The sequence below is a fragment of the Battus philenor genome, unplaced genomic scaffold (genome assembly GCF_028537555.1).
Source record: "Battus philenor isolate CCGP_79_NKW_IND1 unplaced genomic scaffold, ilBatPhil1.0.hap1 SCAF_2, whole genome shotgun sequence".
Lineage (NCBI taxonomy): Eukaryota > Metazoa > Arthropoda > Insecta > Lepidoptera > Papilionidae > Battus > Battus philenor.
Genome location: NW_027181682.1, coordinates 10,885,538 through 10,913,478, shown reverse-complemented (window position 1 = coordinate 10,913,478; position 27,941 = coordinate 10,885,538). Strand labels below are relative to the sequence as shown.

Here is a 27,941-nt window from a genome sequence, read left to right as displayed (position 1 = left end):
ATTTATTACTACAAAATTTAAGACACGTAAAAAAATATTATGCTTGCTAATTGTAATGTGACTATTATATGTAATATTTATAACAAAGAAAACTGTTGTTTAACAAATATAATAGATACAATTAAGTACATTAATTATTTGGCACTATATTAATCCAAACTTCATTATGAAGACTATTATCTCGTAGTGCCGTTTAATTCTAGCTTTGGTATTATTTAACGAGATTGTTACAAATTGACACAAATAAAGTTAAGAAAATAATTATTTTCAACTCATTTATTCCTTTCGCGATTTCTCGAATTATCGGTAACTTCTAATTGTGTGAACTTAAATGAACATAAAATGTAAGACATTTTAATATTGTCAGATATTGCTAATAGGATCTGATAAGTAAAATTATTACTGATAAGAGAAAGCGGCCAAACCGACAATTAAATAGTATCCTGTCTTTAAAATATATGGTGTTTGTTATAGCTGTGAATGCTTTAAAATGATTAACGCAGCACGTCTGTGGTCTAAAATACACAAAACTAAGTACACTCAATCTAAGATAAACAGTTTCAGAAATAAAAAATAACATAATGATAATGTGATAACAAAAATCGTCAGTCAATTGGTATTAATACTTATTAACATTAATAACTATTTGCCATCTGTTCCTGCAAAGTGTATACTTCCAGAAGCTATTAGCCTGTCGCATTCCAAAAAATTTCAAAGTGATTTTACACTGCGTGAATAGAAGGGGTGTAACTTAATCGATTGATTGAACTTAAATGATTTTGCTAACAAATGACCTATACATTCACCAAACCCTTTAAAGTGTTGAAATCTGTAACCAATTATATATATTACATTATGCATTTTTACAAGTTGTAGCTGGGTTGTATCCGATTTTTATTACTAAACGTAAAATATAACAAGCATAAATAATCAAAATTAGTGAATACGATATATAAGAATAGATCTTTTTCTTCGTCTTGTGTTTGTTCGTGTATAGAGGTCAATTTCTATTTATATGGTTAATAAGGAATCAGAGTCTTTATTTCATTCACCATGTTGTTTCTAATGACAAGAACTAAGCGTTTGTTATTGATCTGTGTTTCCTGACTTGAAGCTGAGCCAACAACTATAAACAGTGGAAAGTTTTAATGCGATAAGAAATTCTATGAAAGTAACACAACTGGTTTGTTCGATTTCAGGGACGCAATTTTTTAACGTAACGTATTAAACATAAGCCTCCCCCAAAAATTTCTAATAGGACCGGTTGGAAGTGAACAATATTGAGCGTCTCCCGACAACTTTAACCTTAAGGTCCTCTGACCATTTTGTGGGTAAACGTTCATTGTCTCTATTTCAGAACCTCAAGGTCTCATCAGTCTATTTCTGCTCGCTGTATGTTTTGTCCACTGCCACATAGTCCTATTGAAAAAAAATCATTTATTCAACATTAGAACCTTCAACAGGACTCTTATTGATCAACTTTTTTTAAATGTCTTTATTATCTTTGACTGTTTGACTTATCTTTAACTTAAGTTGTTATAGTTGTAGAGAAGAAGCGAGAAGAAAATCCGTAACGAGACATCTTTTTAAAAAGTTTTACAATATACTTTATTATGCTTTATACAATGGGATTGTTGCACATATAGTTTCTGTCAAACATAGCTTAAATGAAAAAAAAACAAGCTACATAGTTGCCTGTTCTTGTCATATAAATATTCGTTTATTGAATAATATACCGTTTCTGTTTACTTACATTTATATTATACTTACATATATATTAATTTGCGTTTTGAACTCCATAAAGAGAAGTCTAATAGTTTATTTTTTATTAAAAAATCTGAAATCTGATACTAGCAATCGCAAGGTTAAAGAAATTAGCGACCGATTTCTAAAATTTTTATCGAATTTTAAATAAGTTTATGAGCAGAATTTTTAATTATTTTTTGGTGAAATTAAACGCGCATTTTTTTTATAAAGGAATTTTTAACTATATAATATTTACTAATTGTAATGATTTGGAAGATGAATTATTTTATAAGATAAAAGTCTTTTGCATAATAATATCAGATAGAAAATACAGATAAAATTTTACGCTCAGAGATTTTCACTCATTATAAATTAATCATCGGAGTGTGATTTCACAGTTTAGTAGTTTTAGTTTTATGTATTTCGGGCGTAGTTGTAAAATCTGTAAAATAGGCCAAAAATCATCCGAAGTTAATTTAGTTACTTTTAACTAGGGTAAGAATGTGTTAAAAATGTTTTATGTTCGTCATTTTACTAAGAATATAGATATTATGAATATATATATTTTATTAAGAATAAAGATAAAAAGATTTTACTGTTCTTAATTGTTACCATATTACAAAAGACAGCTTTGAAGTGCTCTCGCTGAACGCATACTTATCTCGCTTCGTGTAAACATCGTACAATAGCACTCAGCTGAGTGCAACTTCATTAAGAGCCGATTTATAATATGTTTTCTTATCATTAGAACTTGGTTTTTTAGGCTTTATTTGAAACTTTTACTTAACAAAATTAAACTGAAAAAACTTGATCAGTCAATCGCAGAATGTTTACCTACCTGTGTACATTTTACGTAGTAATAAGGGAGTGCATCATAACGAGCATATTAGCGTTACGTGTTACATGTTGTTAAACGTTGTCTCTAAATCAAAAGCTGTTTTGGCATTAATATTCATATTTGATTTTAAAATCAAATTTTTATTTCTGATCACTTAATCCAACTTTTAATAAATGTAAATAGATATTTATAAAAGAAAAATACATACACATTATCGTGTGGAAAAAATTACAAAATTCTATGCTTTAAAAATCGACAAGTTGAATAAAATGTACCGTTAAGAGTAAATTATGATTAATATAACTAACATCATATTTGCCAAGATACTTTTTGTCTTTAAAAAAGAAAAACATCATAGAATGATGCGTAACAATAATCAATCTTAACCTTGACTGTTTTTGAACACCTGAAGTATAATTTACATGAAAAAGAAAAGACTATTCATAGACCTTACGCATATATTTGGTTACACAAGTCAATTGCCACTGATAATTATGTGTTATTTTATTGCACTTAGTATTTAAAGTGTTCTCTTGTGTATTTCAAGGGAATAATGCCAGAAGAATTCAATTTGATAGAAATTAGACTATACGTTCATAAATGTTTGCATCATTTTACCAGAAAAATAAAAAAAAAACTTGTTTTTGCAAATAAGAAACTTGCTGTGGCAATTATTTCTTTTAATTATATTTGTGTACTTATATAACGTATTACTGTCTTAGAATAAAATCATGTTTAAAATATGTTACATTTTAAATGTAGACGTTTTAAAAAATAAAAAAAAGCTTTTATATTTCAACACGTAGAGACAGTATCTCATTAAGCGTTTGAGATTTTCACGCTTCCGAGTCGCTTACGGAAAACTGTGAAAAACTAAGGAGAATAATTATTCCGAGAAAAGCTCCGCCTGTGTAAACACTATAATTATTTTTTAGTTTTTACATTAATGTCTCACAATATATTAAGATAATGGTCACCTTTTTTCGTTTATTACTGGTAATTTATTGTGAAAATAAGGGGAAATGAAGACAACATTTATTTCTCCTCTTGGTTATAAAACGCAGTGAACACAGACACGTAACATTTTCTTTAATTGTTGGGAATAAAAAATATGAAATAGACATAACGTTAATGACAAAAACAATTGGATAGAAATTATTTAGTCGGGAGCATTATTTAATGTTAAAATTTGATTATTATTATATTTTTAAAACAAATCGTTTCTATCGTTGCTTCATAAACATATTAGGCCTGTACCTACTGTTAAAAACTACATTGATTTTGTTTGTAATATGTAAATAGCTACAAAGTTCTTTTACTATTTGAAGAAGGCGTTATGTGATTATCATTTCAACCGTATAATTTATGTAACTATGACGGAACTGGTGCCATCTAGCGGAGGGTTGTATTTTAGTCTTAATAGTAAGAGCAAAACATAAATTATTTGAAGAGATAACTTTATAGGGACATCTTAAAATATCAGTATCAAAAATTTTTCACTAGAGGGCAGTAGTGTAATATGAATGATAAAATTGTCATAACCACATATATTAGGCTAACACCAACGTATATACAAGTTACTACTCAGTAGACGTGTTTTCACAACGATATAAGATAGAAAAGAATAGAGGTTACGTTAGCATGAATGAAATTTGTAGAAACTAGATTGCAATTTAAAAAAAAGTATTTCAATATTACTTTTTATTAAAATTGGCGAAAATAGATAATTAAATTTAAAATTTACATTAGTTGAAAAAAACCCATCGGGGCCACTATGATCAAATGACAGTAAAACATGAGATCATGCTGTAAGGAAAAATCCATAGTATAACACAAGTCTTAGTTATACGTCGTTACTTACCATAAAAAGCCGCCCAAGCCCGCTACCGACGGCAGCGGGAGGGCGGGCGTCCGGCATTACGTAGGAGTAGAACCACGCGATCATTTTGCAGCGAACTTCGCTCGGGTTGCACGCTCGCACTAGCCGTCCTGCACCACCCACATAACCCATTCCTTATAGTAACCTTGTTTAGTGACGTAAATCATTGTTATATATAACTGAATACGGCAAACGATATCGCGGACGTGTCTGCGGTGCGCTACATTCCTAGAACTTAAGACATAACCTTGTCTGTTGCATTCATTATTCAGTGACTGCGCTGGGCAATCGCTAGAATGGCGCCCTTTACAGGTATGACTATTGAATAAGTGTTTTAATTTGCCCGTATTATTTTGTGTGCTTTTTTATTTTAATAATATCCACTATAAAATGTTTAAAATTAATCATATGAAATCCGTTGATCTACCTGATCAATGTTATTTCATATTAACATGCAAAAAAAGGGAAATATTTTATTTTGCGCGTTAATTAATTAGTCGACTTTAAAGCTACAAATAGATTTTTTTAATTGATTACAAGTACTGCATAGGTGTTTCAAGTAATAATTTTATGGTTTAAAAATATACTATTTCTCGATTCATCTAGTTTGTGAATTTAGGTGATTATACATTATATATACTCAATGTATAGCATGTCTAAATGTTAATGATTGTCTTTCGATTGGTAATTAAATGGGTAATCAGTAATTAAATTTAATTCAACAGCTTTGTCTCTAAAAATATTCATATATTTTACTAAGCAGATTTATATTTTCACGTGCAGAATAATATTTGAAATGCCAATATTATTTGTATTATCTTTTAAACGATTACGCTTTATGTTTTTTTATACATAAATATATATTAACACGTAGTTTAACTATAAGAACATTGATTGAACAGTAGTCGGTGGCTCGAAAGGCGCCACCATTAAGCGCCTGTGAGTGCTTTTTACGACTCGAATTGTTAACTCGCCGCAGGTCATTTGTGCTAAACATAAACTTTACTTCGACGATATATATTCGAGGGATTATAATTATCATAAAGAATAAAGTGGTCCTATAGATAATAGATGTATATTTCCTTGCATTTTTATTATAATTATTTTTTTTTGTTATTAGTTGCTGTTATTATAATCTATGGATGATTAAATAATTGTATCCCCTTCAGCTGATCGATTCTGCGCAGGACGATCATTATCAATAATTTGAAGGATAATAAGATAGATAAGTAATGGTTTTCTTGAAAACCTTTTATTAGTTTTTTAAATTATTTTATTAAAATTTCTATTTAATTGTTATAAGAATATATCAACATAAACATGTAAATAAAGAATTTACATGTGAATTGATATGAATATACATAGTGTAAACATCGAAATATTTGTTACTGTTTCATTATCATTGCCACGTGTGCGGTGACGTTTGAAAATTGAAAGAAAAATCTTAAATTACTAAGCTGTAGAGATACTATCTTATAATAATTAAATCATAATAAAAATAAAATAATCTATAAAACCTTTATCGTTATAGATACAGATAGCGAAAGTTATTATAGTATGTAGTAATTTACTTTATAGGCTATTGATATACATTTCATGAATACACATAACGAACCTTAAGTCGTAAAATTGAATTACAAATTAAATTTATCATGCAAGGAGAGCGTTTACGCACTTTGTTTTTTAATATTACATGGGATATTGAAACAAACCCTTATTTTAAAACATTCAAGGAATTCAGTTGTTAAGGTTTTGTTAATTTACATAATACATACTTACAAATACATTTATAAGTAGTTGACCCGACCGACTTCAGACAGATGAAAGTTTTTCGCAAAAACGTTTTATTCCTTACGTATATGACTTAATTATGTCTTCATAATAACGATTATTTGCAAACATAATTTCCAATTTTCCACATTGCAACGTTTTAGTTATAATGAGATTATGTTTTTATTGTCGCTGCAATTATGGTACTACATAGTACCGATATTTTTTGTTTAATTAGATCTTAACATGCCTTTTCTTGATTATTGTTTGACTTAAAATGTTTGACGGCTACGGACATGTATTTTAATTTGCTCGGTGATTTATTTGGAGAAAGCAAAGTATTTTTACTGTTTTACCAGCAATTTTTTTCATGTTTTTCCACTCATAAAAACCTTTCTCACGTTTAAACGAAAACGTGTAGAACAAAGAGCTGAATCTGTCATGTCGTTAGAAGAGTATTACGCCTAAATATTCTATTATACAAATAATGCACAAGCACAAGCTTGTGCTCATTGTTTAGCGTTTACTTGTGGTATGTCTCTTTTGTAAGAGATTGTCTTGTTGGATGCAATGTCAAACAGTAGAGCTGCTGCCAAACAGTAGTATTACTCTGTTGCCGCTTGGGAACGCTGTGAAAAGCAAAATACTGGGCTAATGAAACGTCAAGTCTCAAGTTGACAAGTGCACACGTTGCTGCGCAGCGTTTTATATTTCAACACTTTTTGTGGGACTTCATTGTGATATTTAGGTTAACGATATTCATTTACCCGTCTTGTCTTTATTTAGTATTAAATTTAATATTTAAATTTACGTGTTGTTATACTAAACTTTTTTTTACTGTAGGACTAATAAAACACGAAGGCCTAATACAAAATATTAAGTATATTTAGATGTATTACTATGATTAACCTTTTAAAACTTTTTCAGATGTATTACAATTACAACTCAAATATATTTTAATTACATTACTGATTGGACCAGTTACCTTAAAAGTTATTTTTTAAAAGGGTAGTGTTTGGTGTATATAATTAAAATGTACTTTCGTTTGCGTACTTGCTCAAATTTATTCAGTCTGAAGTATTAAGAAATTTTGGTTCTATTTTTGACAATAATCATTCAGTAAATGAGGCTACAGCTTTAGAGTTAATTTAATATAGTGTTAAATATATAGACCATTTTAATTTATTAAAAATTATAGTCACTAGGCCTTCTAAATACACTTGATCCAGAAGCTAAGAAGATTTGGGATACACGGATCAATACCCTGACTGAATCCACTTATGTGGTTTCACATTAAAATTACTCCATAGAAGTCAATATCAAATATAACCCACGAACTATGTTATGGAGCATCGTAGATGCGCGGAGTTATAGTGCCTGTTTAAGATTTACGTGTAGTTAAATAATTAACTTACATATTGAGAAAACCATTTTGAGTGTACCAAGATAGATCCGTTTCATATAGATATTTTTCAAGCACTCTTACAACACTGAGTGTTTATTTTCGAAATGACATTTTTCGTATGGAATGAGTGCAAAAATCATTTGTCGAATTTTTGGTTTTCATAGACCCTTACTGTCTATAACGACCGGAATATCATTCACGTTTAAAGCATTCTAATATTAACTCTCTGGAAGACCGGTGAAAGCCGATTTGCTATTTTTGCATTAATTGGTTTACGGCGCCATTCATGCAACAGATTTACTTGCTCAATTTTGGTGTTGCGATTAATCCGTAACGTCTCTTAGATTGCTAAATTAGAAAAACTTCTTTCAGGAGAAAATTGTCATGTAGTAGCTAAGCTGTAGGGGACAGAGGCTAGTGTTCGGGTTCGATTTCCGGAATTAATAATTTATAACTCGAACTATGTTCATTAATTATGAAGGTTTGTCACTGCTCACGAACTAGTTTCCAGAGGATGGACAACAGCGTCCTCTGCGTACCATAATACCACTGCAACCACTAACTCGCCTGCCAAGCACGGCAATTATGGTATACCTCCCATAGTTATTTTTGAGTGCCTTTTGCTTGCACATCTATGTGCTAAAACGACGAAAGTTCGTAATGTTAATGTTGATTGATTCATTCATTCTACAATGGTTAATTTATTGTATAATAAAGTATGTCAGATGTTGTACTGATATTATTATGACATCGATTTGAAATTTAATTTTTTGTTTAATTATTATAATTTGTAGCGTCTCTGGTGGATATAAATAGAAAATGAAATTAACAAATAATGCGATATGTCGTATCATAGTGTTTTAATACACTTTAAATAAAAGTTTTGTAAAACATTTCGTGTCCGTTTTAGCGATTAGTTTGTTTTGACGTTTTATTATTAGTTGAGTTAAAGTTAAATTTATATCAATATTAAAACATTATGTAAAATAATAAGGAACTGATTAGGAACTTTCTTTAGTGTCATTTGAGTTTAAAAATGCTTACCGTGTAATGAGATTTAGGACTTATTTTAGCGTAATGTCTTATACGAAATACTTAACGCAGTTATCCATCATTTTAGAGGCCATTATCGCGGCGTATTGGGGTGGAGGGCACAGTGGGTCACGCCACCGTCATTCACGGGCGACGTTGTTTTTGTTTTATGTATTCAACCGTCGTAGCTCGTTGACGAAATGTTTATAAGTAGGCTTATTCGAAAATTATTAAAAAGAATATGTCTTTATTTACGTTAGAATATGTTTACTTAATAACACAACGACTGTTTATATTATTTTAGTCGTTGCATCTTTTAAAACCACCGAGAAAAGCATTGTAACTCCTTTTTAAGGATCTTTTTCACCGTGTTTTTTAACGCAGCCACTGCTTCTTTGGCAATTTGAAACCATATACCACGAATTTTTTCTTTTATTTATAGGAATAAATGAAAAATACGCATTGTGGAAGATCGGGGCTGTCAAGAGGATGACCCAACATTTCCTCACCCGCTAAAGTCAAAAACTTTGTTGTTCATTCGGTCGAGCGCGCTGAGGCGTTGTTCTGATGAAAAAGGACTTTGATGCTTGGACGTTGTCCCGAAACAAACGGGCAAACAAATGCTAGTATATCACTCACCTATTATTATTTTCGTGATTTCGAAAACTATTGTTGTATAATTTCCATATTCCCACCTTCTCTAAATTTTTAAAGAAAATTCTTTTTAATAATATAGCACTATGAAGATTGATGCTTGGATTCATGATTATGACAATGGATTCAAATTTGTTCACCTGTGTTATCACATTAATATTGTAATAAAATTGAGCATTTAAAGTAACGCCATTGATTTTAAAATCATTTCACGGCTCCAATCAAAAAGAAGTATCCGTTTAAAAGAAAGGTGCCTCATATTATAAATTTGACTCATACCAATGTCCAAACATGCTCGAATTTGTTGGTAGGTAACTCTCTACTAAGATTACCATTTGACGCACAACTTTGATGCTAGTTTTAGTCGTCGCTTTTGAAGGATGTTTTTCACTCAAAGCATCACTGAGATTAAATCGTCCACGTTTATACACGTTAAGCCTGTTATATTAAGTGAAACATGATGGAGTTTCATCGCTAAAATATTACCGAAATCTTTCGCGAACTTCGTTGCTGACAAAGATTAAAACAAAAATAGAAAAAATCGTACAACGAAAATTTTCACATGTTAGATCAATAATGACTCTGGAACGTGATTTTTCCTCCCGCCAATTTGTTGAAATAAATTACAGTATTATATATGTACTACGTGAAAAGAACTAGTTTAGTGCTTGTCCTTTTTTGGAAATTTGGTACCTCCAAAATGTATCATTTCTATTGAGAGTTTTTAAGAAAAGCAAGTGCCCAGAAACAGCTTTTGCGTTTAACTATACAACTTACAAGAAATATAAAAAAAGTTAAAATTAACTACAGTCATTGATTGATTTACGAATAAATACTGTTTAAGCCTTCATTTAATAAAGTGATATAAAAGATTTGAAGTTAGGTGTAAATACATATATAAATGTATATTATATTAATGTTTTATATTTTCAAAGGTACTTAGCTTAACCTATTTTGAAATATATTTTTAGCAGAGATAGTACAATCATATTCAGAATAACCACATAGATGTATTCCTCCGTTTTCTTTCACCCTGTATTTTTTTCTCAATTATTTTGTAGTTTAATGGTGAGATCATTCACCTTTGCATAGATAACCTAATCATGTCAATGTGGTACAACTTCGACTTTGAAAACCAAACAGCTCAGCAATGTCAGTCTTTATCACATTTGAGACTCGTGACTCGTCAAGCTGAAGAAATCTCGTTAGTTTAGTAATTGCACATGTTGTGACGACCTTAATACTGAAATTAGTTCTAGCTTCGTGTTAATAAGCGAAATAAGTTAGGGCTGCAATGATCGCATGTATATTACTCTTTATTGACATAGTGTAACAATTTTATAGAAATCAAAGTGAAAAAGGAAAAGCCCTAAGTTTTTATAGTTCATTATGGTTTTTAATAAGAATGATGTAAAAACTGTTATACTAGCCTTACTTTTCCATATAAAAGATTAAAATACGGCGCAAAGATTTTTATGTTCATTTGATGACTGTAAAAAGCGGAAAAATGTCCTAATGATTCTTTGCAATATTTTTATATTTTGCGCAGTAGAGAAAAAAGGATACTTAAAGTTTACAAAAAGCGACACGACCTTCAAGTGGAAATTAAGAAGATGTTTATTTTTTTTGAGTAACAATAACAAAAAAAGAAAATCAATATTTATGTAGAATTATATGTCGAACACAATACTGTCAAATTAAAGTCAAATTATCTTTAAAAAAGTTTTTCATTAATTTATTATGGTCAATGAACTAAAAGTAAAATTTGTGTTTTAATTACACATTAATGCATTGAAAAAAATCTTTTACATACATTAATTTTATATTAGGTGTAATTTGCTAAACATAAATCAAATTAGTTATTATTTAGTTTTTCGTTTTAAATTTTCTATTGAAAATATTAACGCTCTTGTGTTTTGTTTTGTTTCATTATCTCTTGTTGTTATGAAAAATATGAGAAATACGAGAGTACCTTTACATAACACTCTATGTTAACATAACGCTTTTATTCTCACCCACTTTTCATTGTTATTCCGTTTTTCAATTTAAATATATTAACTGTAAACTTTTATTACGGAATAGTTTAGTCTTGTTCCAGTTTTTTATGCACAATATTTTTTTTATCTTATATGTTATATGGAGTTAAATTTGTTACTAAGATTTTATATGTAGTAACTATTCGGGGTGATCGGTTAAACGTGTAAAAGCTTTAAAGGGCTGAATGTGTACCTCATTTTCTTTCAATTAATATATATTAATATATACACTCTATCTAAACATCAATAATAAATAATAAACAACGTAATGATAAAAAAGAGAGATAAAGTTTTTTATTTTTTTTTACTTCATATTAAAATTAATTATTGTTAACTATATATACCTTTGTATCCAAGACTTTGTATTGCCAGCAATTATTGACCTGTCACATTGTAATAGAGATTTAGTGTGATTACTTTATACAGGATGATTGGAATAAGATAAGTTTTGACAAGCTTTTTGCTGATTAATGAGCGATACTTAGAATTTTCACTTTTTACACGAGTGTAAATCTTTTAAGAACATAATCAAGTAGTTTCGGATATCATTCCATTTCACTCCAATTTTATGAGGCTTTGTGAAAAAAATTGAGTTTACGTCTAAATATAAAATTCTGAAAACAAAATAGATTAATGAATAATTATTTAACCTTATTTTACAGTTAATTTTAATTGGCACTAATTTAATACTGTTATATAACTACAAGAATTCATAAACGAGTGGAGGTTTTGTTTAGTCAGCCGGTACTCTCCCTAAGGCTCTCTCACTTTCTAATTGTTACGCTACGACACAATTAAAATTAACTCAAATTACTTTACTCCAAATTAATGAAATTTTATAATAATTACTATTATTACTAGTGAAGTCATCGTGGAAAACAAATAGATGCGTTGAGATGAAAATAATTTTAATACATGTTTAATGGGAATTTCACACTTTCGAATAAAATACAGGTGTTTAAGAAGCTCTTAACAATTTTTTTGGAAATTTTATCTTAGGAATAATATAAATTTTTAGTAATAAGAATTTTTCGCTCTTGTCAATTTTAATTCAAAGGTTAAAACGTAATTTTAGTACAAATGTCTAAAAAAATCAAGTATTTCGATTCCCAATATTCTCTCCGCCTGTCCATAACAATTTTGCTTTGCACAGTCGACTGCTATCGACTATGTCAAAAACTAAATTGTTAGCGCTTAAATTGTTGTTTGTTTTGCTTTTATTAATAAATTTGTGGTTTTAAGTTTTAAAGTTAGCGCAAAATCAAAAACGAAATAAACCGTATACCGTATACGTATATTCGAATTTCCATAATACATATTAATAAACATTTATATTTATGATTATATGAGTTTAGAATTAAAAGAAGAGAATAAAAGTTTTTGTAAATATCACGATTAACAAAAACTCTTTTGTTACTTGTCAAATAATTCCGTATATTCGATTAGTTGTTTTTCAGTTGAAAGGTTTTATAAGCGACTATACGGATTATTGGATTAAGGTCGATGGGTTCAGGTTCCTCTAACGGAGGAATGTAGAACATTTTCCGTTATTATACCGCACTTAGCAGAAACCATGATTCAAGGTCTTTACATAATTTTGAATTTTCTATCAACATAGTTTAATGTACATATATTTAATTTCGGTACCAATAAGTAATTACATCGCCTACGTGTATTAAATATAAGTTATATTATATTTGATTCAACAAAATTTACTTCAAATTTATTATGTGTTTATCGATCAGAATTTGTGTACTTGACAGTAAAACAATTTATTTTAATTAAATAGTTAGTTTATTTTGGTGTGGGAGTGATTCCCTATAACAGTATAAAGAGATGAGAAGAACTTATTACACATAAATATGTTGATAATGGTCCGTACTTGTCTTGCTTTGTATCCTTACAGTCCGTACTGTTTTATATGATAGAAGCAAAAAATAATTATTTTAAACTTAAACAAGAAACCTACTCCATTTATTTTATATTAAATTTATTTGTCATTTGCGTGCTGCCGTCCTACGATCATACACAATTTTTTCGATACTATATGATTTGTGTTATTGTATCTTGATTGCAGTTCTGCAATGTTTAATTGTTGTATTAATTTAAAATTCTGTATGTTTTCATAGTTATTTACTTTTTTTTATTTCAAATGTTAATTCAACTTTAGGCATCAAAAATGTAAAACTAAAAAACGCATACAGTGGGCAAAATACGAAGAAGAAGCTGCGTTTTTTTTGTAATCAGCAATTTCTTCTTGACAACCTTTGTAGGGACTAACTACAAAAAAATTAACGAGTTAAAATAGTAACTCAAGGGGTTTGAAATCCGATGTACATAAATATTATAATGGAAAGTATTTATAATACATAAAACATGAAATAACATCGTTCTTTTGAACTTAAAATACATAAATAAAATAAAAAGACATATATGTATATATTTACAGTGACAAATAGTGTAGCTTTAGTAACCTTTTGAAAATAGGTTTAATTTAAATTTTATTTCATATCAAAAATTGAAAATATCTTCGCTGTATATCGGGTGTATCGTATGTATTTATATTATAAAACGGATTAGCTATTTCATAACATATCTGCTTGTATTAAAGTATCTTCTGACTGGATCAGATCAGTTTAGTTTTTTTTATAATGCTATTTATATTGAATGTCACATGCAAATAAATTTAACTTTTCGTGATAAAAGATCAGTTTTTTTGTATAAGTTGTTTTTGATTTCTCACTAGTATTACAATATTATAGCAAACATATATTTTAATTGATTTGAGTCTATATATGCCACCTCGTAAAATATGCATTCTTTAACGAGGCCTTTTTAAGAAAAGGTCAGCTTTTTATTTTTATGTCAAACGATTTATTTTTTAGATGAGCAATACGTGTGTAAATATATTTATGTAATTTTATATGAAATTGCATTGCCACTAAATAGCCTTTATTTTTTATCTAAATATTGTTGTAGTAAGATGTAAGATAAAATTTTATCTTCAATATTTATCTCCTGTCATTGTTGATAGCGTGTTATTTTAAACTCAAAGATCAACAAATTCATAAGGGAAAAACACTTTCTTAGAATCATGAACAATTTTTTTTTAAATTTAGCTATTAAATATGTGACTTCAAAACGCTATCTTTTCTAAACATTGTTTTGTAAATTATAGCAGTTCGCAGCTATTAGAACTAAAATCGAAATTTAAAAAAATTATTTAAAAAAAATGATTTACACCATTCTTAAAATTACGTCAAATTATTAAAATCATGTACGCTGGTGTATAAACTACTATTACTATGATTTTTTACACTTTTACCCAGTAAACGGACCTAATTTGGTCATTGGTAGTTTCTAAATAAAGCAGAGAAAATCTAATAGTTCTACGTTATTGTGAGATAACAATAAAGATAATATGTATAAAAGCATTCTTTATTACAATAAATAAGCCAATGAAATGCATTTCATACTCGTCATATTTAAATTGCTCTGGTTTTACATTTAAATAAAAATCTTTTTTTTTTTCAGAAAATCATGAGGATTTTTCAGAACCATGACAACGGTAACATAGCCGCTGGATACAAAAACATAGTCGCTTCGCATACGAACACAGACAATAGGAGTTGGCTTCTGTTGAATAATACGCAGACCCAAAATATTCATGTTACTGACGATGTTCAAAATAAGAATTGTAGCAACGTTTTAAACGCAATAAGCTCTGAAAACGTCGACGATATTTGTACATTAATCAATACTGAGCGTTATACGTCTGACGTCATTGTCGAGACGGGAGTATGTAACAGACAGTATAAAATCAATAATCAAAACATAACCATCTCATGTATGAAATCTGGAACAAAAAAACTAGAGAGCGAACAGGATAATAATGTGACTCATCGTGAGAGCTCTTCAGGTAAGTTGCTTAGCGTTTGATAAATGTCGTAACGAATCACTTATTATTCACGTATATTCAAAAGAAAATGTACCGCTTACTCAGATAAACAAAGAATTTAAAAAACTGCATGTCATATATTTTTCTAATAAAAACACAATCTCCCTACAATGGGCACACGCCCTCTACAATGGACATTAAATGTTGTATTTCATGTAATTTTCTCATTATCATTTTTAGTATAAACAAAAACATGAACACATAAAGTTGTTACATGTAATAAAAACCTCCAGTTTTTTCTAATTGACTAGCAGCATGGCTTCATTGATATAAAATTGTTACTGGTTGCACTATATCGATATTACATGATATAGTACATGAAAAATTTTTATTACGTTGTTTTATTAACTAGTTTAATGAAAAGATAAGGACAGGTCAATAAACTTTTACCAATTAATTAAATAATTATTAGGCATCGTTAGTTTGTAATTTAACTAACATTACAGCAAAATCTTTTTTATAATATTAGGGCTATTGATTTATAATGTACGTGTAACGTGTTTATTCGTTTCCCAAACACATTCGTTCCAAAACTGCTATAGGTAAACCGATGCGCATTAAAGTGCTCTTCTAAAAATGCATCTGCGATAAAATTATGTTAACGAGGGCGCACCGTAGAGCACGCCCTCGTAGAATGAAATGTAAATATTGAACCAGTGCTGTACAAACGTACTTTTAAGCAACGTGATGATATTTCTTTTATTAAAATTAGTAGCTTTCAACATCTCTCTCATATTTTTATAAATTAAAATTATGAGAAGTTCGTTTCAAAATTTACGCAAAGATCCGCGGCCATTTTTACGATAAATATTAAAACAAATACAACATGAAAAAAAAACAATATACAGTTTGATAGTTAACGATTAGTAAATGTAAAAAAGAATGAAAATTTAACAAAAGAAATTAAAATATGTAGTTTAAAATTACGCACAAAATATGATCTGAGTATTGATTTTACTACAAAGAAAGTAAATTGGGGAAACTAGATCAATCGATAATGCTAACAAGTAAGGCTGAGTTTCCGATTCATATTATGAAGCAATGCTGTACATTTTACTAAAGTGCTAATCGTTTGTTACGTCAACAGTTTAGTCTACGTCATCTGTTGCATTCTTGCATTTACCGAATAATTATGCATTGCAAACCAAATACATCATTATTTGGTTTTCGTTCATTTAACTGACGTTATTGTTTTCACCAAATCGTACTTTTTGGAGACTATACAATTGCTTTTATAGGTATGTAGTATATACAAAGTTCGCTGGCTAAACATTAGCCAGCGAACACTAAATATTACCCTAGTACAAGTTTGTTTTAATGATTTACACCACAGGATATATATTTTTATTATTATTTGTGTCCATTTGAAAAGGCCCACTACTGTACATACGAGTACATTGGAGTAAGAAATTCAACTAAATTTGAGACATACAAAGTTCAAGGGAAATTTCATCAATAAAAGAATAATAAATACCAATAAAAAAATTCTGTTTTATATTTTATTCCAATAATGCATATATTTTGAAAATCCGTTTTTAACAATATTTTTATCATGGTTCATATATTACAAGACAATACGATATTTGCTCAATTGTCGTTTTATGGCAATAGCTTTTATATTTATATTTATAATCTCACAGATCATTTCTTGCTTAAATTAACTTAACATAACTTCTTTAGCTATTCGTTAGATGTCTTGCTATATGTCCATTGTCGTAATTAAGAACGAACCGTTTAAAATAATAAAATTAATTTTAATCAACTGAGCTCACTATATATTTCCGAATGCTATTATACTTTGGTAGCTTTCAAGTCATTATGGACATCGAGCGTGGAATGTATGGAACTTATTAAAACACTTCCTAGTTTTTAGGTCAGTTTTGTATGCTCAACTTTGTTATTTTATTTGACATTCAATTCAATCTTTTATGGTTACCCTTTTACTGTTCAAATAAATAATAAAGATTTTTTTTAAAGATATATGCCAGTTTGGTGTTGATTTATTTTATTATATTACTTGCGTAATTGCTTTTTGTTTGTGTAGTGCATTAATTTTTAACTTTGCCTTGTTCCTAATTTTACATTTACTTTATATTAACGTTATACCATTATTTTACCATCATACGGACACATCATGTACCAAAATAGGTTTAGACAGTAATAACGACCTCATAGACGCTTCTTTCAAGCTTTATGCGGTAGTCAATTCAATGTGTGTACTTTAAGCTTATATTTAGAATGTATTTTTACATTCAGTTGCAAGAAATATGCAAGCGATTGTAATACATTATTAGGAATTGTTGTTTTATACACAGAAATAACACCACTCGACGAAGAAAAAACGTTTGAACAATCCGATACAGATGAGATGTCTGAAAACGTTGCACATCCTGTACCACGAGGTATAGTGAATCCGAACTATCCTGGCTTCCAACATTTAGCGCATACTTTGCAGGTAAAACTACACTTTCTCTAAGAAACCTGTAAAGTGTAACAGGTAATCACTTCATAAGAGAAACCGTAGAAAATTATTCCTGAATACTAAAGACATCTTCGTTTCTGTTTCGTAAGCAATGCAAATACCGTTTTCATTACTTTTTTGGCTATAAATAACAAGACGAATAGTAATACCACACGATGATAAGTGAAATGCGTTATCTATAACAATACATATTCTAGGACAATACATATTCAATTACCAATACATATTTAATCTTAGGTTACTTCTGAATTTTTTAATAGATTTGGTTTTAGTTTGCGTTTGTTACCTTTAAATTTGTATAAGACCTTTGCTTGTTAGTTAATTTACTATTTCTCTTTTTACAACACGCTTATAAAGTAAACACATGTTTGTGTATTTCTGTTTAGTAAAAAGTATTAAAGTATTGTTTTTACATTGATCTAAATGATTATTGCCTTTCTTATATTATCGATAATAATATCTTTATAGTTCGGTGGTTATGCAGATACACATAAAACAATATTTTGTGAAAATGGGTTACCGATCAATGCCACGAAATAAGTTTGTTGATTAATGTTTAAGTATAAAATTAAAGTTCTGATGTGATTACAGGATTATTCATCAAATATAGAATCTTTTTATCACTCAGAAAATGAAATGACGGATGATGATTTAGATGCAGAAGCGACCTATCAGCAAGATACAAATAAGACCGAAATTTCCTTTGATAACAATAATATTGATAACTACAATACAGAAGAAGTTATTGCACATAGAAGTAGTAATGACGAGTTGCAAAATGATATCCCAGATCTTTTAAAAACTGTATCAAATAACAATAACATTGAATCTTCAAATTTCGATTGTTCGGCTACCGACATAGAAAACAATTTCGATACCAAAGACATTATTGGAGATTTCAACAAGGAAATCGAAGATGAAATAAAGCAACTATTAAATTATAATATAAATATCCAAGACGATCTAGAAGAGCTTCGAAAAGACATTAAAGACACCTTTGCGAAACCAATAGAAAATACTATAAATAATATTAGTGACGTGGTGAACCATGTTATTAAAAAATTGGTAGAAACACAAAACGAATCTGATGACAATATTGAAAGCAATTTAACGTCATTTAACAAACAAGAAACAGAAGAACTGAATAACATTAAACAAGATAATGAGAAAAATACAAGAACAGAAATGAATCTTAGCAGACCCACATTTTTGTTAATAGATAATCATCCTAATAATAAAATAAAAGATGCCATATTATCGGACGGTAAAGATGAAATCAATATTTATGAAAACGATTATGATACAGATGTATTGAGCCATAATGTAGAAAACACGATAAAACAGTTAAGTACAGAGTTAAGAAAAATAATTCCCAAATTAAACGAAATGCGTGAACGCGACAAATTGTGGACAGAAAACATAAAAGATAGACCGGCAGTAATGATTGATAGAAACTCTAATGAAATAAACAGCTTAAACTGCATTACCTCAGCTACAACATCGAACGCTTTAAGTTCAACAAATAATATGAGGCCAAAGAAACATGAGCTTATAGATTCCAAACAATTCAAGACAAATTCGACTACATTGCAAAGGTAAATTAATTTTAGACATTTATATAATTAGCTGTTACATATAATACTTATAATTTTTACGTTTTACAAATTTTTGTACTAAATGTTATTCTAAAAGTATTGTTATTCGTTTTCCTGGGAAGTTTTGTTAATCAATCTTGTGTATTACGTTACTCACGTTTTATTCTATTAGATGGATCGAAGTCATATACAGGTTGACTGTTTAAATCAAAGAAGACATATTAGACTAGTCATTTAGACAACGTATTTATGTGGTATTTAACTATTTAAGACTGCTATACATCGATAAAAATAATCACCCAGTCAGTCAGCGTCATCAAGTTTTTGTTCTACAATGTTAATCTTTTTTTTTCTAAAGTACTAATAAGGGTTATCCGTAATTCAATCCATGTCAGTTTCACTATTCACTGCGGTATTTCTATACGCCAGGAAGGTGTCAATGAATTTAATATTTATTGCATTACTTATCACACTGTATATTTTTCAAATAAATTTTATTAATTATATTAAAAAATCTTAGAAGGTGAAAAGTCTTAAGAGACTTTTTTCTGCTTTTAAAATTGAGTCTACACATGTCAAATACGTATATTTAATTTCTTCGTGGACATGCTTCCAGATACACATAAAACTAATACTTTTTTTTAAAAAAGCTGTTACCGACTTGCTTTCAGTGGACAAAGGTCAATTAATGATCGATATCCAGTTCCTGCTTCAACAATGAACTCACGAAATATTCAAAATGTAGCTTCCGTCCTTAAAAATGACTGCTCTAAAGAATATGATTTTGGTAAGTAGTCATGTGTCATAATGAAAATGCTTGAAATAAATTATGAATACTACTAATAATTAAATATCATACATTTTGACTGCAATTAGTATGAGTAACTCAACTATTCATAGTTATTTTCAAAAGAATATCTCTTTAGTTTTTATATTATGTAAGCGTGTATGAATACAAATAGAAATTACACATGAAACCGCGCGCTAAGACACAATTATTGTGAATTATTTGATAATACGAAATAAACGACAGTGCTTTGCTCTTGTGACGTTGTTTCAGAACCCCATATCTTACTACTGCATCAGTCTCATTGTCTTATTATGTTACAGTACTTTCAAAGTCCAGGGGACAACTTGTAAATAATAGTAGCAGAAGATGTTTTCGATTTAAATTTGCATTTACTCTCGCCTCACATCAATCATGTATTTATTTCCAGAAACTTTTGATGTTTACAATATAGAAACCGCATTGCCAGAAATAGACCTGGATGCTATAGAAAATCATTTAAAAGCTGCAAAAGAAGCGGAAAGACGGGTAAGTTATATTTTACCAATTGAAGTTACCAATATGAATCTTGTATTATACATAAAATGCAACGAAGTTTCTGAAGTACAGAAAATCAAGTTGGTTTTGTATTTTTAAATCACCGCGCTTAATAAGGTTACAGTAACTGCACACGTTCACGTTTCCGCACCTGTTGTAACCGCGCATAACAGTTAATTGCCATAAAATAGCAAAGACAGCTTTCTACAGTGATCAACTTTGCCGTGGGCACAGCGGTTGTCTTTATGGACTATTTCATTTCTCGTAGTGGTGTACTCACTGACGTGACGTATCTTTATTGTTCTCCTGACCAACGTTAGTGTTTTGTAATTACTCTTCGAAGTGATGGCGTCAATGCCGTATTTTAATTCTGAACAAAGACATTACAAAAAAGACACTCGATTTCTTTTAGATTTATATACTATTACTTATGATAATCATGAGTCCGTGGATAATATTTGTTGCCTCGTAAGTTCTTTGACATCTAATTAAATATACACTTATTACAGTTAAACCATAATGCACACAATAAAAAAGAAAAACGAAATTGTCACAGATTTGTCCTTGCCCTAAATGTCAAACTATGACAGGATTGTTGCTTTTTATATTGTTCCTTGAAAACTTAGCATAATTCGTGTCATACTAAATTTCAACTTTGCCAAAAATTACAAGACTGACTAATATTAAGATGTTTGAAGAGTTAATCAGTAATATTAAAAGAAGATTTAGCAATACAACTGATGATGTTGTAAATAGGGAAACTGAATATACAGGGTTTAAACGTCGTCTACATTTGTTTAAAAAGAGGTTAAATAAATCGGATGATGTTAATAACTACGCAAATTATAATAATGACGGACCGGCTTTAAGCCCTAGAGCTTTTGGATCAGCTGAATGTGTAGTAACTGAAATTGCTTGGCCAATCATCATAGACAGTAATCCCAATATTTTAGACAAATTTACAAAAATAATCACCATTTCTGACAATTCTTTCAACGATTATAAAGTATGAAATATTGTATTATACAAAAAAATGATGGATATAAACTCAGAAACTTTAAAAACATATTTTTTTTTTCAGAAAAGGAATGATAGAGAAGAAATTAGAAAAAGATTAGCAATGGATGCTGACAATGATGAGTATTATAGTTTAGGTCATACAGATAGACCTGGCAAGAAACCAAGTCTCCATTCACGGCTTCAGAACGGTACTTTCTTCTGAGTTATATGAATTGTTTTTGTAGGCTTGGTGTGGGCAACTTAAGTTCATGGTAGTTTTGGGTTCATCATATTCTGGTAATATTTTTGTCTAGCACTTAAAATTATAAATATGTATGGGCTATCTTTTCTAAATACATTTGTGTCTGTAAATTAACAATAATATTAAGTTCATTATTCATTTTCATATCAATTTGTACATTTATTTGGTGTTTTGTGATATCACTATCCAGGAAAGAACCTACAAATCTGTTTTATGAATGAGACTGCATCTGATAATGAATCTCAAGCTTCTGATATTGAGAAAAACTTACACAACTCTAGTAAAAGTTTACCTCATACAAGCTTTTTTGGAAAGAGTAGTTACAACCATCCATATCAAACCAGACCATTGTCAGTAAACATAAACAAAAATGACAAAGCTGCTCAATGTGGTAAGTTTTATAGTAGTTGTTACTGTTGAATTCACATTTATAGTAGATTGCAATTCTGAGATACTTCTACATTGACTATGTTTAATCATTAATTAACTGTAGAATCATTGCCATTTTACTAAGCTATTTTTAAATTTATTCCATAATTTCTAACGTCCGGGCAGCATTTGTGAATGATGAAAAAATAAATGTTTTGTTGCAAGGTGTGAACATATAGCTTATTTTTCAGCCAAAAACTTTATAGTTTTTATATCTATTTCCAATTATGCTATGTAATGTGATCCAGAGTGATATCATATATATTAATATGTTATAATCATATACATTAATATGTTACATTAATTTTTTTTCTACTAGAATGCAACAAATAAAAACAATTGAATGATTAATTTTAATTAGTAGTAATCTGGATTTTACAAACACATTTTCTTACTATATTCTCATAATGTTATTTATTATTCCTAAAACCTTTGACTTTTGGATAAGTTACATATATTGAACAAATATATCATACATTTGACAGCAAATGAGCTATACATTCACTCAACACAGGTTGATTTCTTAAAGCTTTTACAGCTATAAGAAATCAACCTGTGTTGCTTATATGTATCACTTATACTTTGTGAATTGATCTTGGTAAAATTTGCAGTTCTCTCTCTCTAAACTATTTAATCCATGTGTAAATTTATGGTAATTTTCAGGTACCAAATTGCGTCCATCAACTTTTATGGTAAAGACATCAAAATTGTGTTCTACACAATCATTGAATCAATTTGATATTAAAGAGACTGATTTCTATACTTTGCAATCAAGATTACAAACTGAAGCTAGAATAGCATTAGCTCAAGCAAAAGAAATGGCACATATTCAAATGGAAGTAAGTAATTTTAAATAATAATGAACAATACATATAGTATAAAGATAAGAAAAGTCAATACAAGGTTTGATGTAAAAAGTTTTTTTGCTAGAAAATATTGGTTTAGAATTCAGTAAAATTTATATATAAACATGTTAGTTATTTAAAACAGATTGATGTTTAGTTTCAACATAGTTCACATAATTTTTTAAATCTTAATTAGTGTTACAAACCATTTTTAAGTAAACCTTAGCATGTCAATGTCTGCAAAATTACCATTATAATTTTATTAATGATGTTGTTATGGTTTGTTTACAATGGGTTATATGCTTTTTTTTGGTATTTTCAGAGAGAAAGGCATAGCCGCGCGGTGTCGCCTGTGACAGAAATGTTGCGCCACAGTATGGAGAAAGCAAATGCTCCATTAGCCCCTGATCGACGACGTGTTTCACGTCAACTTCTCACTGACATGAATATTGCACAGTTACAGGTTATTTTTTTTGTAAATGGCCAGTTATAATTATTTTTAAAATAATTACGTGTACAATTAAAAAACTGCCGTGGATTTATTTTTCTAAGTACGTAGAGAAAAAGAATACATTTTCGCTTTGACCACATTACATCGCAAAAGACTATGATTTATGATTTCTTTATTTATTGTCATTTTATGAAGTCTTATTGGTTTATTTTTGAATAACAATGTTTACAACTATTGTTACTACAAAGTATTGTTGATAAAAGTAACAATGTGTTACTGGTGTAAAAGTTGTTTTGTAATTTATTATAGGCTTTTGATACAATATGACATTTCTGTATTTTAGTGTTTTTTTTTTAGTTTATTTAAGACATTTTTTGGTATGGACAGATTTGAAACTCCCTATGATAGACATAGGGTGTTTCAGTGGTCTTCAGTGGTCTGATAGCATTGTGATAACACAATTACCCTAGGATATCTTAAATAGTGTAGAGTTGTAAGGAATGCCACATGAGGATGATTTCTGAATAAGTTTCTCATCCTTCAGTGTTGAGAAAAATCAATGACGGGCTATAGACTTAACCAACAAGGAATTCCCAGTAAAAAAGGACCATTTATGCTGATTAGACTTTAAAGTCTTTTTTTAATAAAACAGACTATTGTATATTTTACGTACTTTAATTAGTTTGTGTAACCTCCAACAGTGTTCATTCAAGTATTGATTACTCTCATGCGTCAGTTACAATAGCCATTGTTCTGTTTGCATAATATCATGAACAAAAAAAAACCTCTATAAATTAATGAATATTTCACAAGGTTATATTGTTTAAGTGTTAAAAAGTAACTAACTTTCGGTTAGTTAATTTTTATCAAATATCATGATTTTCATATCAATCATTGATAGACTTGTCTGCATATTTACTTTACGTTTAATTTTTATTAGGCGAATAATTCAATGAGAAAACATCTCCAAGATTTTTACTTTATTTGTTACTAATGAATGACTGTATCTATTATCGCAGTATATCTACGCACATTCAGATTTAGTCTGTCTGTCTGTCATATAAATAATATAAATCGCTGTATCGCTACTCGGGTAGGTGAGAGGTGTTATTGGGGAGTATAGGCTGATTTGTTCCGTTAATTTCTCGTCTACTTTCGTAGCGGTGGCCGTCATAATCTTTTGCGTTTTGCTATGGCGCAGTACAGCGGTTTTGGTAGCGCTACAGCTATTCGTTATATTTACACATTCAGTACAAAATTGCTTTCTTTAATGAGCCGCTATTTATAATGTGAATAAATATGCATCAATTTACGATCCGTGTTTATATAATATTGCTTGTGAAATTGTTATGTAAAATTATTTATTGTGTTAAATTAAGGTATCATTTAAATTTTAGTACTTTTAAATTAGGTAATTGACAGTGAATCAACTACGTAATTTTCAGGTAATTGTAAACGAGCTGCATTCGCAAATTGAGACTCTGAACGATACCCTCGTGAAGTTGCTAATGGCTCGCGACGAGCTGCACATGGGCCAGGACTCTATGCTCGTCGATATTGAAGACCTAACACGATATTTGTAAGTCTATAAATTACTTTCATTACGTTTATACTATACTCTAGCAATATGGACAGGTTTGCATAATCATGGAATTATCACATCTTACAGAACCAAGTTTTGCTTCTCAGCCTTTCGTCATCATCATGACATCAGCCGATAAATGTCCACTGTAAGGGATAAGGCACTGCCCGCACCCAACGAATTCCTGTGACCTTGACTATCTCCTAGATCCACCTTTATACCAACCTCCAATTGCTAAACACATTGACAGAAACTCCATCTTAGTCTCAAAAGGTTCTGCACTCTAACTTTATGAAGCTTGCATTTAATAGATTTAAGATATCAGAGGCTTATCGATAAATAAATTAACAGCGCTAACTCTCGTAAACCAGACCTGAAAAATAAGCAAGAAGACTTGCAGCTCCATGGTCCCCATCAAATCATTTGTTTTGTGTGCTATAGTGCCTGTCCACTCCCACTTCAACACGTCAGTAGCATAATTTAATTTAATTTTTTTTTTAAATAAATGATTAAATGTTTATAGTTAGGTTAATAAAACATTGTTTTTTCAGTGGTGTCAAAGAACAGACGAAAAAAACGAAGGGCTCTACTAAATCTGGTGTAAGACGACTTACATCGTTAGTTCATAAATAAGTACACTAATATAATACCAACTGTATTGTTTATATACACAAGCCCTTTATATCCTTTTGGGTTAATGAAGAACCACATAAAGTTAAACCCTATGTAGTAAGATAGTTTTATGTTGCCGGTAGTACAATTTGATGTATACATTGTTGGAATAAACATAATGCTTTGTGAATTCAAACTTTGAAAATTGAACACACTTTGTCCATAATGTTAGTTAATATAGCCTAATCAATACTTATATAACATGATATTTACTAATTACCTGTATAAAACTGTTGTATCTCTATTATATATTGGAAATGCTCGTTGTTAATGTGATTATGTACTTCAATTTATATGTTTAATTTGTAATTGTATATAGGAGTTTTACATAATATCTCCGTCGTATTTTCCTGTTCATATACATGGTTATATGTAAAGTTTTCACTAATCCGCTTCGAAATCTAAATCTTTAGCTCATGTAGGTACTTAATTCGCAAATAGGAAACAAAACATATTTTTTCATTCCACGAACATTGCACTGCACAATTCAGGATCAAGCGTTGTGGCTGCTTAATATTATCTTAACTAAACTCGACTCACATTTTGGACATTCAAGTCATTTTTATTACCAAACATATGCGAAAATGCTATTTGGTAACAAGATACTAAATCCAATGTCATATGTGTAGTATACCTATATATATATGTTATATTACCTAAATAATCACTTTAAGTATATACTCCTAGAAAAGATATTATGTATTGATGAACCACGTAGCTTATTTAGTATATTTTCGTACATATTTTCTAGTGTAAAGAAAAATCTCTCTTGCCAGTTTTAATTTGAAAATGTTTTACTTTATTTTTTCTCAAACATTTATTCATATGTTCATATTAGCGTTACAAGTATCATTTTCAAAAATGTTCCTAAAAATTCATATCACTAACTGAGTGAGTGTGAACCGTGATGTACACAATTTATTTTTGTAATCAATTGTCATGATTATCTATTATTTTCATTCACAATATACGCTTGTATATACGATATTTTATATACAGTGATATAGTATGACAATATACATTCTAAAAACGATAACACCAACATAGTACGCAATGATAATTATGATGTAATAATACTATCGTAATATTACGCATTTATTAGACGTTGGACAATTTGGTCAAAAATATTAGAAATCTTGAAGATTTTCAATAATTTACAAAATTCCTTGTTATACTATTTTTATTAAATGTCGAAAATAGCAATGAAAATTAAATAATAGAGTTAATTAATAATAAAACATTCATCTGTTTCGATTTTCATCTCTAATGACATTTGTTCTTTTTCTTCAAGTGTGAAATTTTTTTGACAGTTATTTAAAAAAAACCAATGACATTATAAAACGCGTCAAAAAGGATAGTTTTGAATGTTACGATTTTTTTTAAAATTTAAAAACTAAAAACAAAATTATCACACGTTAAGTTTTACTTTTATGGGTACATAATATTAGTACAGGGTGTCGGAATCATTCCTCATGTTTAGTTTAGCATTATTTTCTAAGTGATTATCTTGGTATTTTAATACTGTTGTGTTTATAGGAATAATTTCTTGGTTACCATTTTTGTAATTACAAACGAATCTTGGGCCAAACAAGAAACGAATACACAGTGATACCTGTGAATATAATACTTTTGCTTATAGGGCATCACTGTTCTTTTTCAAATTGCCTAATTTATTTTTACCTACAGTTAGGTTAGGTTAGGTTTTCCCAAATTTTTAACTTTATGCTTGTGCTATTTGTTTTCGTTGCATAATCTTATTGTATAAATACTTGTTTGGATAAATTTCACGCTCTTCTGTTATTTTATAATCAACAAAGAGTAATAGCTCATTTATTAAAAATTATTTTATGATAACGTGGTTGTTATTTAGCAATTTTTTAAACGTATTGTCAAATACCGTACCATGTATAAGCCAATTGTAATTGTTATTTATATTAATACATGAATAAAAAATTGTTTATTTGTTGCTCCTGCAAGAAAAG

The 27,941-nt window shown here is 29.3% G+C and overlaps 1 protein-coding gene across 2 annotated transcripts; it reads left to right on the top strand.

The window, feature by feature from the left end:
• The first annotated feature begins 4,746 nt into the window (after nucleotides 1–4,746).
• Schip1 (Schwannomin interacting protein 1) lies at nucleotides 4,747–27,199 on the top strand. 2 transcript variants are annotated; one of them, XM_068765162.1, is made up of 12 exons: nucleotides 4,747–4,775; nucleotides 14,895–15,279; nucleotides 17,634–17,773; nucleotides 18,392–19,395; nucleotides 20,067–20,182; nucleotides 20,613–20,710; nucleotides 21,801–21,927; nucleotides 22,171–22,371; nucleotides 23,073–23,248; nucleotides 23,577–23,717; nucleotides 25,151–25,284; nucleotides 25,839–27,199. In XM_068765162.1, exons 2-12 carry the CDS (start codon nucleotides 14,901–14,903, stop codon nucleotides 25,918–25,920), a joined length of 2,598 nt encoding a protein of 865 aa, XP_068621263.1. In that variant the 5' UTR covers nucleotides 4,747–4,775; nucleotides 14,895–14,900; the 3' UTR covers nucleotides 25,921–27,199. The 2 variants fall into 2 exon arrangements, with proteins under 2 accessions (XP_068621263.1, XP_068621264.1); XM_068765163.1 differs by lacking the exons at nucleotides 4,747–4,775; nucleotides 22,171–22,371 and having other exon boundaries at nucleotides 15,174–15,279.
• The last annotated feature ends 742 nt before the right edge of the window (nucleotides 27,200–27,941 follow it).